The sequence below is a fragment of the Saccopteryx leptura genome, chromosome 7 (genome assembly GCF_036850995.1).
Source record: "Saccopteryx leptura isolate mSacLep1 chromosome 7, mSacLep1_pri_phased_curated, whole genome shotgun sequence".
Classification (NCBI taxonomy): domain Eukaryota; kingdom Metazoa; phylum Chordata; class Mammalia; order Chiroptera; family Emballonuridae; genus Saccopteryx; species Saccopteryx leptura.
Window position 1 is genome coordinate 6690297 of NC_089509.1, and position 16372 is coordinate 6706668.

Below are 16372 nucleotides of genomic sequence, written 5' to 3' on the forward strand. Positions count from 1 at the left end.
GGTTGTACATGTAATAGAAGATGAACATAAAGAAGAAAATAATGATTACCTATAATTCTACCAACTTCAGATAATCACTGTTAACTGTGGTGCATTTTATTCCAGCCTGTAAAGTTAGATTATTTTTAAAAACATAGTTGGGATTGTAATGTTAATATCATCATGTAAATTTTTTCCCTCCTACTGGATTAGCATTTGCAGTGCCATTTTGCAGTGGCCATCTGTATTGGAAGCTTTTAAGAAGTGTTTCTTGGCCCTGGCTGGTTGGCTCAGCAGTAGAGTGTTGGCCTGGCATGTGGAAGTCCTGGGTTCGATTCCTGGCTAGGGCACACAGGAGAAGCACCCATCTGCTTCTCCACCCTTCCCCCTCTCCTTCCTCTCTATCTCTCTCTTTCCCTCCTGCAGCCATGGCTCCATTGGAGCAAAGCTGGCCTGGGCACTGTGGATGGCTCCATGGCCTCCGTCTCAGGTATTAAAAAAATGGTTCCAGTTTCAACAGAGCAACACCCCAAATGGGCAAAGCATCACCCTCTAGTGGGCGTGCCGAGTGGATCCCGGGCAGACTCATGTGAGAGTCTCTCTACCTCCCCGCTTCTCAGTTCAAAAAAATACAAAAAAGTCTGACCAGGCAGTGGTGCAGTGGATAGAGCGTCGGACTGGGATGCGGAGAACCCAGGTTCAAGACCCCGAGGTCGCCAGCTTGAGCGTGGGCTCATCTGATGTGAGCAAAGCTCACCAGCTTGGACCCAAGGTCGCTGACTTGAGCAGGGGGTTACTCAGTCTGCTGAAGGCCTGTGGTCAAGGCACATATGAGAAAGCAATCAATGAATAACTAAGGTGTCGCAACGAAAAACTGATGATTGATGCTTCTCATCTCTCTCCGTTCCTGTCTGTCTGTCCCTATCTGTGCCTCTCTCTGACTCTCTCTGTCCCTGTAAAAAAAAAAAAAAAAAGTTTCTTGTCTTTGATCATAGTAGTTTCGCTTCTAAGAATGTATCCTAAGGAAGCAACCAGATGACTAGAGAAAGTTGTACTCACAAAGGTGTCTGTGGCAGTGTTTACTACGTAAACAAATGTTCTCCAGGGGGCAGTGTTTAGTTGGAATTCTCTGCAGCTGTTTTATCCCAATCTTTTCATTCATTCAGCCATTGTTGCCTGAATGTCAGTTGCAGCATTAAGCTGCGCCCAGATAGGGACTTAGATGAGGCCCTTAAAGGGACTTCCAGTCTATCTGAGGATGCCGAGCTGGGCAAAAAATTAACTGTTATGCGACCAACAGTATTGCTGAGACAGCCATGTGGGAGCAAGCAGGATGGGGAACCAGGGCTCCTGCTAGCCCTCAGGATGTGGGGCGAGGTTAGAGAGCCTGAGTGCCCAGGAGAGGACCGCCGGGAGGAGTGCTAGTGGTTTTGAACTCTGTGCAAAGGGGCCCCCACAGCACACTTGTTTTGGAACCAGAGGGGAAGGAGGAGAGCCTGGGTGTGAGGTGGCAATAGGCGTGGGGACGGAGAAGGTGAGTGTGGCAGAGTAGCCTCTTTCTGTTCTCCGTTCTTACCGACAATAACACGCTCCTTTTGTTTTCAGCTCTGGAGCACACACTTTGACACTAAGCAAGATTGTGCCTCATATATGTAATTTACTGGGAGACCCAAACAGCCAGGTGAGTGTGCGTAAATGAGAAAGAAGAAATGGTTCTAGACAGTTAAGATGCGTGTTGGTGTCCTGTGTGGTGGTGGGACTGGGTTCATCTGCATAGGTCTCTGATTATTATCATATTTAAGATAATTAGCATTAATGCCCATTCACATTTATGAGATGTCATTGGTAAATATGGTGGCCACTCTGTCCTCTTGTCTACATGGGGCTGAGACGTCATGAGCCTATAAAGTGATGTCATCTGGACCAGCCTCCGAGACAGTTCCACTCTGGCCACCATCTCTGTAGCCAGAGGAGGGCGGCGTAGGGGAGAGTGTTCAGCGCTGGTTGAAGGCAAACAGTGGTTGCCTGGGGGGTGGGGAGATGGGCTGGCAAGGGCCTGAGGGAGCTTTGCTGTGGATGGAAGTGTTCCGTGTTTTGCTCTGGGCGGTGGCCATACCGGTGTGTGCACACACTGGTGTGTACACCTGTGCAAACTCCTTGAATCCTTAAGAACTGTAGATATTTTATGTAAGTTTCACCTAAGTTAAAAAACCAAAATAAAAACCAAGACCGAAAACAAAGCCCCACAGTCTTAGCATTAGGGGCGGAAGAGGAGCGGGTCCTCTGACTCATTACCAGGAGCTCAGGAAGGCTCCATCTGGGCCCCAGACCTGCCCCTTCTCTCTCCTTGCTCCGTTCTGTCTGTGAGGTCAGCTCCGACAGACTGTTGAGAAGACCACTGCCTTCAATAAAGGGTTGAGAACAGAAGCAGACATTTACGGAGGACGTGTGTGTATAGTGAGCAGGCCTTCGCTTCCAGTCTTGGTTCATGGTTGCTGAAGTGCCTTCCAGAGAGGCTCTGTGTAGCCACCCGCCTCCACGGGCTCCCAGGACACCACCTGTTCTCTGTCTCACCCTCTTCATCCCCTCCACCCCAGCTGCATTTCCGCCCGGTGTCCCTGCTGCTCTGTGCACCACGTGTCTTCTGTCTCCAGCTTTGCAGGCTTGCTGCCCCAACCGCCCTCTGCCTCTCCTGCTGGCATCTGCTGCTTTCCACTCTGGATAGCTTTTATTGAAAACATTTGACTCTGGAAATGACATTTCTAGATACTTACTTTTATTTATAGAGTCATACTTTATGGTCAACAATTTAAAAATAAACTATTTAAACATTCTAAATTACCAAGTGAATTATTTTACTCCCACCCTCCCCCACCTTTTGTGTTGCATCCATTTCTGTTTCCTGAAGAAGAGAGTCCTCTATAGAGGTTGCACTTTGAGGCTGTCGCTGCTGTCACGTGGCATCCTTTAGTGGAGCGGAAAAGCCAGCCTGGGCAGTTAAACTTGTTTGTCCCTGACGCAGCTGCTCACTCCAGCCACACGGGTGCTGCAGATGTCACCTGGGCTGTGGGGATGAGCACTGGGTGGAGTGAGGATGGTGCTCCACACGCCTGTCAGCTATCTGTACCGAGTGCTCTGAGGGCACCGCACATTCACACCTGCCCTCTGAGTGTCTCACCTGCACACATGTGTCTGCGTGCACACATACAGCCCCCATCTACCAAGACCCTTCTGCAGGAGCTTCCCTGCTTCTCTGACAGAGATCCGGTCCTCGTCCCTCCTCTGGATGTTCATGTCAACTGTACTCTTGCCTGCAACTTCTTCATTAGTGTCTCTTGCTAGTCTCTGGCTCCTGAGGGTTAGGACTATACCTTGTCCATTACTGTTGTCCCAGGACTGCCTCCCCACAGTTTTAGGACTGAATAGATACCCCACAGCTATTGGACTTGCCCTTCTTAGCTGGTCATGTCTCGACCAGGACGACATTCTGGTGCCTGACGTGGTACTCAGCCTTCAGCTCCAGTGTGGAGAGTCCACCGTGGCTCTGTGGGCTGCTGCCTTATAGGATGTGCGTTCACTTGACTGTTGATCTGAGTGCAGAGGGAAGCCCTCAGAGTTTCTCCAAGTGGCCCACAAACAGGTACAGACTGTATGCTTAGGATGCTTTTGGCTCCAAGTAACTGAAATCACAGCTTACAGTCTCTAGGGTAGTGGGGAGAAGGTATTGTCCTGCATGAAGAAGAAGAGCTCTGGGGTTTGCTAGTGGAGCAGTGACCAGAGCCTTAGCTCTCGGCCATTCAGTCCCTGGGCTTTGTTTGCAGCTCGACTCCAGCACAGCCCGGGGCAGCCAGTTGCATGCATGTTCGGCAGGCCTGCTAGGTGAGAGCCTGGTGCTTTCTGTGTTCCTCTCCCATTCTCAGCTTGTCCATGTTTAAAGGTCAAACAAAGTTCATAGAAGTAGCGAGAAGGACTGTGCACCTCTGTGTGCCCATCTTGAGCTTCAGCAATAATACGACAAGGCCAGTTTGGTTCCATCTCTTTCCCCTGCCCCATCCCACTGTTGAAACAGATCTTAGGCATTATTTCATTTAATTCTTAAATACTCTAAAGCAGGGGTAGTCAACCTTTTTATACCTACCGCCCACTTTTGTATCTGTTAGTAGTAAAATTTTCTGACCGCCCACCGGTTCCACAGTAATGGTGATTTATAAAGTAGGGAAGTAACTTTACTTCATAAAATTTATAAAGCAGAGTTACAGCAAGTTAAAGCATATAATAATAATTACTTACCAAGTACTTTATGTTGGATTTTCGCTAAGTTTGGCAGAATAAATCTTTATAAAACAACTTACTATAGTTAAATCTGTGCTTTTATTTATACTTTGGTTGCTCCGCTACCGCCCACCATGAAAGCTGGAACGCCCACTAGTGGGCGGTAGGGACCAGGTTGACTACCACTGGGGTAAAGGATAAGGACTCTTTTTTTTCTTCACAAATAAAACTTTAAAACTATTATCCCTCTTGTCCATCAAGAATGAGTGATTTTCTTTTTAAAAAAAAATATTTTATTGATTTTTTTTAAGAGTGGGGGGCGAAAGGAGGGAGGGTAGGGGTGGTGGTGGGAGAGCAGGAAGCATCAACTCTTCAGTACGCGTCTTGACCAGGTGCGCTCAGAGTTTTGAACTGGCGACGTCAGTACTCCAGGTCAGTGCTTGGTCCACTGCTCCACCACAGGTCAAGCAAGAATGAATAATTTTCGTGTATCATCAGCTACCTAGTCAGTGTCCACTTTTTCCTGAATGTCTCATTTTTAATTTTCTTTTTTAGTTTCTTGCATTTCTCTTTGCAAGGGTGAAGAAACATTTTTCTCAAGTTTTCCTGCAGATTCCCTCTCATGCTTCATTGTTGAGAATTACATCACTTTGCCCCCTGTGTTGCCTGGTGGCTGGGAAGGGACCAGGATTTTGTGATGGCCTTACACTGAAATGATTTTACCTCCTGGTATGAGAACAGGGCTTCCTTCCTTGAGTGGCCATTGCAGAACAAGGCCTGTGTTGACAGGGAGAACAAGAACAGTGGCTCTAGCAAAGGCAGCCACTGTGACATCGAACACAATAGGAAGTCCATTTTTTTTTAAAGATTTTATTTGTTTTAGAGAAGAGAGAGAGAGAAGGGGGGAGCAGGAAGCATCAACTCCCATATGTGCCTTGACTGAGCAAGCCCAGGGTTTGGAACTGGCGACCTCAGCGTTCCAGGCCGACACTTGATCCATTGCACTACCAGAGTTCAGGCTAATAGGAAGTCCCTTTTCTGGGGAAGGAGTTTGACATGCATTTTTGAAGCCTGTGGCTGAGCACTGTTGAGTGCTCAGCTGCTGTGCCCGGACTGGCTGCGCTGACAGTGCTCAGAGTGGGGGAAGGAGAGCCAGGTGAGACATGGGGAGGTGGCTGCAGGCTCAGCCGCCAGTGCCAGTCTGAGCCCTGCTGAGTCTTGGCAGTCTGGTGGCACCCGCTCTCTGAGACTGGCTGCTCCAGGACTGTGCTGCTCTTCTCAGAGGACAGCCTGTGTTGGCTTCCGGTTGGTTTACTGGCACCTTGCTTTCCCTAGAGTTTTTCCCTTGAGTGCTGGGCTTTGTAAGGCCCCTTATTTTGACCCCCACAGTGGAATGCAGTTTTGGAAGCGAGAAGGATGCGGGCCTGTGTTCAGAGAGGGAGGTCAGCCCCCGCTCCGCTGTTGGTATGTGGTGGCCCCAGCAAGTGGCCGGCCTATCAGCCTCCATGCTTCTTCAGTGTCACAGTCCACGGTGGCCTTGTGAGGAAGTTCATAGATTTGAAGACCTCAGATTCTATAAGGCCTTCAAATTGGGCCTGGCAGGTCGTGCTTAACATGTTGGCTCTTGTTTTTGCAATCCTAGTGACCTGAAATGGTTGAGCTCCTTTCTTTCTTTCTTTTTTTTTTTTTTTTTTTGTATTTTTCCGAAGCTGGAAACGGGGAGAGACAGTCAGACAGACTCCCGCATGCGCCCGACCAGGATCCACCGGGCACACTCACCAGGGGTGACGGTCTGCCCCTCCGGGGCGTCGCTCTGTTGCGACTAGAGCCACTCTAGCACCTGGGGCAGAGGCCAAGGAGCCATCCCCAGCGCCCGGGCCATCTTTGCTCCAATGGAGCCTCGCTGCGGGAGGGGAAGAGAGAGACAGAGAGGAAGGAGAGGGGGAGGGGTGGAGAAGCAGATGGGCGCTTCTCCTGTGTTCCCTGGCCAGGAATCGAACCCGGGACTTCTGCACGCCAGGCCGACACTCTACCACTGAGCCAACCAGCCAGGGCAGTTGAGCTCCTTTCTGTGCTGACTTTGAGGGTAGGAAGAATTACACTTTCTTCTGAACCATTTGAAAATATCTTATAGTCATGATATTTTTACTTATAGATGTTTTAGTGTGTATCTCCTGATAACAAGAATATTTTCTTATATAACTGTCATTTTCACATTCAAGAAATTTAATGTTGAATACAGTGATAATGTTTGATGGACAGTCCATATTCATGTTTTCCCAAGTTGTTCTGTATTTTTCTTCTCTCGGTTTATTCTCTCTCTTAAGCCTTATTTCTTGTTGCTTCCTTAGTTCATCCTTGTGCTAGGCCAGGCCGCTCGCCCTTCCTGAAGCATGTGCGTTCCTGTCTGCTTTCACACCTTTGTACGGGCTCTGCCTCACTTGGAACCTGTCTCTTTCCGTTTTACCTGTAAAATGCAGTCCTTCGGAGCTTTAAGTGGTTCCTTTCTCTTCCGTAAAGTGTTCTTGGTACTCTGTGCTGTGCTTGTTTCCTCCCTTAAACTGCTGCGCTCTTTGTGCTCTTGTTAAAATGTTTTTATTATACCTTGTCCTGGGTTAAATGTACAATTTATGGACTTTTTCCCCATTTCCTTTTTAGAACTATGAACTTTTTATTTTCACTTTTCATTTGAAATATTTTTATGAGCTTGTTGAATATAGGGCTCTGTGTAGCCTGTACTACTCATTTTTTTTTTCTCACTAGTGTTTGATCTAAATCCAGAATACTTGACATAGTGTTTTAGTTTTAGTGTAATCCATTATTTGTAGTGATTTCTTATATGGAAAGATGCTCTGAAAATTCTAGTTTTCTGACATGATCTTAAAAGAATGAAAAATACTAGGGGAATATGGACTTGAATATGTATGTAGGAATGGGAACTAATATTCTTCTAGTCTTTGGGATTGCACCTACGGAGTCAAAACTATTAAGCATGGCTTTCTTTATCAGTCAAATGTCTAGAAAGGATCATACACACAGTTGCACTGGTGAGCTGGTGATAACCTCGGGATGGGGTGTGCCTGTTACGTCCCCGCAGGAAGTGCTTTCGGATGACACAGAGCAGCTGTAAGATCTCTTCTTTTACGTCTAGGTTCGAGATGCAGCAATAAACAGCTTAGTGGAAATTTACAGACATGTAGGAGAACGTGTGAGGGCAGATCTCAGTAAAAAAGGATTGCCACAGTCCCGGTGAGTTCAGATTTTTTTCCTTTCTTCTGCTCCCCCCATCCCCACATTCTTTTTCAGTTAACATTTTGGTTTGCACTGCTCATTTTGTTGTGATACTTTTATTCAAAGAACGTGTGGGTAGCAGATTGGTGGTTGGGGATCTTGTCCAGATCATATGTTAGGGGACCCTCTCATTCCAATTCCTCAAAAGTAGGATTCACATGCCCCACCCTTCCCCCTAGCACGTCCACCCCTTTCCTCCATCTCAGGTGTGCATCTCCTAAACTCTAAGGGTCCCCACGAGACTTGCAACCAGGGGAGCAGTGGGCAGTGACAGCTAACCCCCTAAACCTGTGTCCAGGGTCCCCCTCTCCTCTGATTTCCCAGTGTGGTTCATTGCTTTCCCACAAGGTTTCTAGGGAGCCACAGCAGCCCTGCTTAGGCCCTCTTCTGTTGCTTCTTCTGTCCCAAGCCCTTCCTGTCTCCAGCTTTAGTAAGTATATTCTCAGAGTCACCTGGACTTGTGTTCTGAATTCTTTCCTGCATGAAGTCAAGAACCCACACACTGCTGGCCAGCCCGAGGGAGACCCACTCCGGGCATGATTCCTGCCAGGTGGGTGACCGGAGGTCAGAGGCTCCTGAGTCTATAAGAAGGAGACTTAGGCCCAGAGGATGCCAGTGTGGAGCTGTGATAGGAGCCGGAAACCTGTGGTCCCATCTTTTGTCCTGTCATTAAAAAGATAGGGGTAGTGACAAGCTCAAATCCGGGACCAGGGGTTCAGCTAAGGTAACTGGGACAGTGCTGTCTGGAAAACCTGGACTGCTGGCCTGGAAAGCTGAGACTCCAGCTGTAAAAATGAATGAATGAGTGAGTGAATGAATGGACCAACCAACCCTAACCCAGGTGTTGAGCCTCCATGTTATGTCCTGATTTTAGACACATTTTTAAAATTGATTGGTTTTGAAAATCCAGCATTCTTTTGGTTCATAAGGATTTTTGAATCAGTGGAGCCTTTGTAGCATGAGTTTGGTTTAGAAAACATCTTTGAAATGGTCGTTTTCTGTTCAGTCATGACAGTCTCACTATGAAGGAGCAAGTGCAAGGAGATCAGCATCTTCTCAGATTCAAGACAACCTGAGTGCACAGAAGTCTCTGTAGTCAAGACTTAGAAATAATGACCATTTGGATAGTCATAATTTGAATTGTAATGCAGACACCTTATACCAAATGAATTCTAACCCCTTTGCCCCGCACCGCTTCTCTAAGGGGGGGGGGGGGGGATGTGAAAACTCTGGAATGTTAGACAGGGACTGGACTCACAGAGCAGCTTGTTAGAACCTGTCATTGTGGCCATGGAAACACCAGAGGCCCAGAGACATGGAGTGACTTGGGAGATCACATAGATAGGAAGAGTCAGAACTAAGATTGAAGCCCTGTTTTCTAACTCACCTTTTTAATTATCTTTATCCTTTTCACAAAAGCATCTGGATATGGGATGGAAGATTGAAACAGTATAGGGGTCATGTGTCTTGAGTTCCTCAATTGGCTATGACAGAAGTGGGCCCTCACCCTAAAGTAGGAGTTCCACAAGCCAGTGAGTGGGGCTGTACTTCTCTCTTACTGAGTCATGTCTAACACTAGTATCGTTCTCACATGGCCCTGTGCTGTGTGCAACAGAATGAGGTGGGGAGACAACGGCCTTTCATATGTTTACTAACAGTCACCTATGAGAATAGATTATGTCCATGTATTGTCAACCTCAGGCTTCTGGACTTTGAATGGATGGTGATGGGGCACTTACAGTGAGAGACAGACTTACAGACAAAACTACTAAGCAATCTCTTGGCAAAATTGGAGGACACAGGTGAATAGAGAGAGCAGGGGCTGCAGGAGAGGGCTGTATGATGATGTGATCATTTTTGGGAAAATAGGCATTAAGCAATAAGATAAAACCTTTTCCTGCTCAAAGGCTGGCTCACCATGCTGTGCGGCTCAGGCTGTCTCACTCAGTGGGACACTTGTGTGATGTCTGAAGGTTGCTTTGGTGAGCTGATAGGCCGGGGGAGGTGACATGGTGAAACTGAGCGCTGGAGAATTGGGTGCAGAAAGGAGTCAGCACAGCAGGCCCCGGGGCACTGTCTGTAGACTCCTGCTTGCAGAGTTGGCCCTCAGCTGGTGTCTGGAAACCCGGATTTTGGGAGGGTTCCCGTTACTCCCAAGTAGTGAGAGAAGAGTAGCTTACTGCCCCACTGTGCAGTGTGATGCTCAATGCCTGCTTTCCCCAGGGAGTCTGACATTTTGGCATTTTGGTAAGCGCCAGGCAGCGGGTGTGAGTGTGTGACCAGTCCCAATGACAGCTGTAGGCGTCGAGACTAATGAAACAGCATTTCATATGTCGTCACAGCCATTGCTGGGGGACTGTTCGACTTCACCAGTGGAGACTGGTCTTCACCCCATGCATTTTCCTTTGCTGATTTTTCTTTGTGTTCTGTTACTCTGATTGCCTGTTACCTAGACTGTGAGTATGGCTACACGAAGCTCCCAGAGGCAGTTACTGCCAGAGCTGGGGCTGGAACCTTCTCTTCCAGACTCCCAGTCATGTGTTCTTTCTACTTACATATATTTTTTAAAAATATGTAAAAAGTTAGAGAAGAGCGGGGCCTCTTTGAAAAGTAATGAGGGGTAACCTGACCAGGCGGTGGCGCAGTGGATAGAGTATCGGATTGGGACGTGGAGTACCGGGTTTGAGACCCCAAGGTCGCTGGCTCAAGCAAGGGGTCACTCAATCTGCTGTAGCCCCCCGGTCAAGGCACATATGAGAAATCAATCAATGAACAACTAAGGAACCGCAAAGAATTGATGTTTCTTATCTCTCTCCTTTCCTGTCTATCTGTCCCTATCTGTCCCTCTCTCTGAGTCTCTCTGTCTCTCCTACCAAAAAAAAAAAAAAAAAGAAAGAAAGAAAGAAAGAAAGAAAAGTAATGAGGGTTTTTGCTCTCTCATGTTACCTAAAATCCTTCCAAAAAATTTGGAACCAAATGGAGAAGGTACTTCTAGCGAAACGGACCGACGTGCTTCATAGCCATGACTGTAAAATTTAGAATACACATGGTTGGAGAACTGGGCTGGCAGTTTTCTTAAAGACTCTGTTGTTGTGAAAGAAGCTGAGACTTCAAGTTTGTTTGGATTTATTACAAGAAAATTAAGTTAGCTAAGGTCCAGCATTGTGCGGGTCAAAGGTTCTGTCTGCCACCTTTATTTTGTGGGGAGGGTGTGCAAATGGAACGAGATGTTTAAAGAATCCTACCATTATTTGGGAAATTTGTATCTGCTATATGTGCCTCCAGTTGGCTGACTGGAATACTTGGCTATTCCAGACGTCTGTTATATCATTATAGACTTTTTTGTTATTATGTGAGCATAGCAGATTTTTCAACTTAGCAAGGTTCCATAGGCCTAATAATATATGGTAGAATTTGCTTAATGCTTTCTAAAACTTGAAATAAAAATGTTGACCTCTTATGAATTTGTTCATTGAGTGCTAGACTTGAGAAGATTAACTATAACTCTAAGAAATATATGATGAATAAGAATGCCTTAATAGTATCAGCTAAATGACTTAAATAATAAAAGTAGTCTCATTTGAGCAGCAGTTTTTTTCTCTTCACAGTTGGGAAAAGAGACTTATACATTCATCAGCTTCACTTTGGAGGAGCTGGAATTACGCTTTGGAGTATGTGTTAAAAATTATTTAAGTCTTGTCATCTGGTGCTAAAATAATATGGAGCCAGAAAGATAATAAAGCAGAGATACTCCACAAAGTCTTCATGTTAGAGGGTTTCTCCACATACATGGGATCTCAGTAGAGCTGAACTGTGAACTCCAATTGACTGTTTTACATTAACATATTATTTTTATGATTCAAGCACATTGTGTGTTCAGAAAGTACGTACACTGTTTATGGCTAACTATTGTAAGGTGCCATATAGTCATGATATTTGTGAGGCATGTTTAGCAACTGTATAAAATGTAAATAGACCCTCTGTAACTTCTGCGGCTTACTTTCATAGACACGTGCTTTCTTAGCATGCTCTGACATTCACTCTCCTCCCATTATATATATTCTAGAAAATATTTTTATTCAATGTGGTATATTTTGTTTTGAAACTGTAGATAAGACTGGTGTTAAGCCATTTAAAAGCTTGAAGATAATCTGGGCCCTGGCCGGTTTGTGCTGAGTGGTTCGAGTGTCAGCCTGGCATGCTGATGTCCTGGATTCAATCCCCAGTAAGGGGAATCCCTAAGAAGTGCCATCTGCTTCTTTTCTCCTCCTTCTTCCTCTTTTTTCTCTCTCCCCTTCCTGCAGCCAATGGCTCTATTGGTCCAAGCATCAGCTTCTGGTGCTGAGGATAGCTTGGTTGATTCGAGTGTCAGCCCCAGACGGGGGTTGCTAGGTGGATCCTGATTGGGGTGCATGCAGGAGTCTGTCTCTCTGTCTCTTCTCCTCTTACTTAAAACAAAACAAAACAAACAAATAAAAGAACCTGAAGTTAATTTAATTTATTATAAGAGTTGATGTATGTCATCAGATGCATTGAACCTGCAGTTTTTAATAGCTCTTTGTTTTCCTGTTTCAACCTATTTAAAAAATTTATAAACACTCATTAGATATTATTACTTAATGAATGTATTACTAAGGGAAAAATAGAAACTTTAATTTGTTTGCTAAAGCTTTGGTGCTATAGAGAGGACCCAAGGCAAAGGCAGGGTGAAAAGTGTGCTTGGCAGTATCTCGTCTCATTTATAGAGAGAGAGTTGACTAGGTTTGTAAGATATATTGAGAAAAAGCAACTCCTTACTCTTCTGCCATCCTCTCTCGAGACAAAAACTGTCACCTGGTTTTTTTTTAATTTTTATTTTTTTATTTTTTGGTATATTTCTGAAGTAAGAGGCAGAGAGACAGACCCTGCGTGAGCCTGACCGGGATCCACCCGGCATGCCCACTAGTGGGCAATGCTCTGCCCATCCAGGGTGTTGCTCCATTCCAACCGAAGCCATTCTAGCGCCTAAGGCAGAGGCCATGGAGCCATCTTTAGTGCCTAATCTAACTTTGCTGCAATGGAGCCTTGGCTGCAGGAAGGGAAGAGAGAGATAGAAATGAGAGGGAGAAGGGTAGAGAAGCAGATGAGCACTTCTTCTGTGTGCCCTGGCCAGAAATTGAACCCAGGACTTCCACATGCTGGGACAGTGCTCTACTGCTGAGCTAGACGGCCACGGTTGTCACCTGTTTTTATTGATTCTTTTGTATCTATTGCTCTATCTCCTGATAGTATGAATGCATTCTATCTCTTACTGTTTTGTCACTATAAGAATTTTACTTTGCCTTATGGAGGATGCAGAGTATCCCTCTTTCTTCCTAAGCTCCCTCATGTACAGCTGCCATCTCCTCATCTGCCAAATACAGTCATATTTTAATTTCAGTTAGAACATTTAGTTTATATTATGATTATGTGTTCCATTCACAGCTCATTGTTTATATTTGGTGAGCTATGATTACCTTTTTTTCCACAGCCTTTTTTTTTTTTTTTGTATTTTTCTGAAGCTGGAAACGGGGATAGACAGTCAGACAGACTCCTGCATGCGCCTGACCGGGATCCACCCGGCATGCCCACCAGGGGGCGACACTCTGCCCACCAAGGGGCGATGCTCTGCCCCTCCGGGGCATCGCTCTGTCGCGACCAGAGCCACTCTAGCGCCTGGGGCAGAGGCCAAGGAGCCATCCCCAGCGCCCGGGCCATCTTTGCTCCAATGGAGCCTCGCTGCGGGAGGGGAAGAGAGAGACAGAGAGGAAGGAGAAGGGGAGGGGTGGAGAAGCAGATGGGCGCTTCTCCTGTGTGCCCTGGATGGGAATCGAACCAGGGACTTCCGCACACCAGGCCGACGCTCTACCACTGAGCCAACCGGCCAGGGCCTCCACAGTCTTTTGTTTTTCCTGGGTTAATATCATCTTATTTTCACTTGCATAGTTGTCTACATCTTATCATGAGCTAGTACTGTCTCCATATTGTAAGGATGTGGAAATCTCCTTGAGCCTGTTCGAGTTTGACTGGTGGCCTGCACAGCCTCACGCTTACTTGATAATCCTGGCATCTCCCTTTCTGTCATCATCCTGGGGTTTCACTTTTCCTTTCTCTGCAGGTGTATGCAGTTTTTTGGTGATCATGTCTTTTCTTTGTCTTGGTTTTCTCAATTTACTTATTAATATCCTCCACTAGCTTTCTCAGAAAGGATGTGGAGGAGACTTTTTCAGAGTCTGAGAATACCTTTATTCTATTTTAATATAGATAATTTGTCAGGGGTTAGAAATCTTGGTTAGAAGTCATTTTCATCTAGAATGTTAAAACTAATGCCCATGTTTTCCAGCTTTCAGCGTTTCTACTGAGCAGTCCAAAGTCATTCCAAATCTTTATCCTATGTAGGTAATTTTGATTCTCTTTGTCTCCAGTGTTTGTCTGAAACTTTATGGTGAAGGGTCCTGTATGAGACTATTTTCATTGTGCTGTGTACTTAGAGGACCTTTCAGTTTGGAACCTCATGTTGTTTGGACCTGGGCAAGTTTCTTTAAATATGAGTGCTTATATTTTGACCACTTGGACTAGTTTTCTGATTTTTCTCTACTATTTATAGCTTCACAATTTTGCAATCCTGTGAGATTTTCTCAAATTTATCTTCCAACCATTCTACTGGGTGTTGGGTTAAAATTGTTTTCTAGTTTTGTTTTAATTTCTGAGATCTCTTTTTTTGTTATCTTTATATATATTTTTTTAATTTTTTGTCTCTGGGAGTTTTTAAATTAATTTTAATGGGGTGACATTGATAAATCAGGGTACATATGTTCAGAGAAAACATCTCCCGATTTATTTTTTTTTTGTATTTTTCTGAAGTTGGAAGCAGGGAGGCAGTCAGACAGACTCCCGCATGCACCTGACCGGGATCCACCTGGCATGCCCACCAGAGGGCAATGCTCTGCCCTTCTGGGCCATTGCTCTGTTGCAACCAGAGCCATTCTAGCGCCTAAGGCAGAGGCCATAGAGCCATCCTCAGTGCCCGGGCCAACTTTGCTACAATGGAGCCTTGGCTGTGGGAGGGGAAGAGAGAGACAGAGAGGAAGGAGAGGGGAGGGGTGGAGAAGCAGATGGGCACTTCTCCTGTGTGCCCTGGCCGGAAATCGAACCCAGGACTCCTTCACGCCAGGCTGACGCTCTACCACTGAGCCAACCGGCCAGGGCCTCTCGACTGTTCTGACACTTGATTATGTTGCATACTGCTCACCCAAAGTCAGATTGTCTTCCATTACCTTCTATCTGGTTTTCTTTGTGCCGCCTCCCCCCTGTTACCATCACATTCTTGTCCATGTCTCTGAGTCTCATTTTTATGTCCCATCTATGTATGGAATCATAGTTCTTAGTTTTTTCTGATTTGCTTATTTTACTCAGTATAATGTTATCAAGGTCCATCCATATTGTAAATGATCCGATGTCGTCATTTCTTATGGCTGAGTAGTATTACATAGTATGTATGTACCAAAGCTTTTTTTTTTTTTTTTTCCTGAAGCTGGAAACGGGGAGAGACAGTCAGACAGACTCCCGCATGCGCCCAACCGGGATCCACCCGGCATGCCCACCAGGGGCAACGCTCTGCCCACCAGGGGGCGATGCTCTGCCCCTCCGGGGCGTCGCTCTGCCGCAACCAGAGCCACTCTAGCACCTGGGGCAGAGGCCAAGGAGCCATCCCCAGCGCTTCGGGCCATCTTCGCTCCAATGGAGCCTCGGCTGCGGGAGGGGAAGAGAGAGACAGAGAGGAAGGAGAGGAGGAGGGGTGGAGAAGCAGATGTGCGCTTCTCCTGTGTGCCCCTGGCCGGGAATCAAACCCGGGACTTCTGCACGCCAGGCTGACGCTCTACCACTGAGACAACTGGCCAGGGCCTGTACCAAAGCTTTTTTAATCCACTTGTCCACTGATGGACACTTGGGCTGTTTCCAGATCTTTGCTATTGTGAACAATGCTGCTATAAAGAACTTGTAAAACTCAACACTAGGAAGACAAACAATCCAATCAAAAAATGGACAAAAGAAATGAATAGACACTTCTTCAAAGAGGACATACAATGGCCAATAGGCATATGAAAAAATGCTCAACATCACTAATCATTAGAGAAATGCAAATTAAAACTACAATAAAAGATCACCTCACACCAGTCAGAATGGCACTCATCAAAAGAACAACACAGAATAAGTGCTGGTGAGGATGTGGAGAAAAGGGAACCCTCCTGCACTGCTGGTGGGAATGCAGACTGGTGCAGCCACTGTGGAAAACAGTATGGAGATTCCTCAAAAAATTAAAAATCGAACTACCTTTTGACCCAGCTATTTCACTTTTAGGAATATACCCCAAGAACATCATAGCACTGTTCCAAAAGGAGAAATGCACCCCCATGTTTATGTATATTTTATTTTTAAAGTATTGGGTTTTTTTATTTTTAAATAAGAGCTTTCTTATTGAGATATTTCATGTACTGTGGTTTTCATAATTTACCATATACATTTTACAGTGACCAGTTGAGTGGTTTTTAGTATAGGCACAAACTTGTGTAGCCATTACTACTGTCTAGTTTTAGAACATTCTCATCACTCCCAGAAAGAAATCACATACATTAGCGGTCACTCTCCATTCCTTCTTTTCCTTTGGCCTCTGGCCACCACTAGTTTGCTTTTTAATTTGCCCCTTTTTGTACATTTCATGCAAATAAACATCACACTAAATGTAGTCTTGTTGACTGCCTTGTACTTAGCGTTCTGTTTACAAGGCTTACTCATAGTGTGAGTCGTTCTT

The 16372-nt window shown here is 45.7% G+C and overlaps 1 protein-coding gene across 25 annotated transcripts in view; it reads left to right on the forward strand.

The window, feature by feature from the left end:
• Nucleotides 1-16372, forward strand: part of CLASP1 (cytoplasmic linker associated protein 1) — a 275934-nt gene that overhangs the window by 83563 nt on the left and 175999 nt on the right. For all 25 annotated transcript variants that reach the window (XM_066345675.1, XM_066345677.1, XM_066345681.1 and 22 more), the window contains exons 6-7: nt 1585-1660; nt 7403-7500. In XM_066345675.1, coding sequence (XP_066201772.1) covers nt 1585-1660; nt 7403-7500 — 174 coding nt within the window. The remainder of the gene's footprint in view (nt 1-1584; nt 1661-7402; nt 7501-16372) is intronic.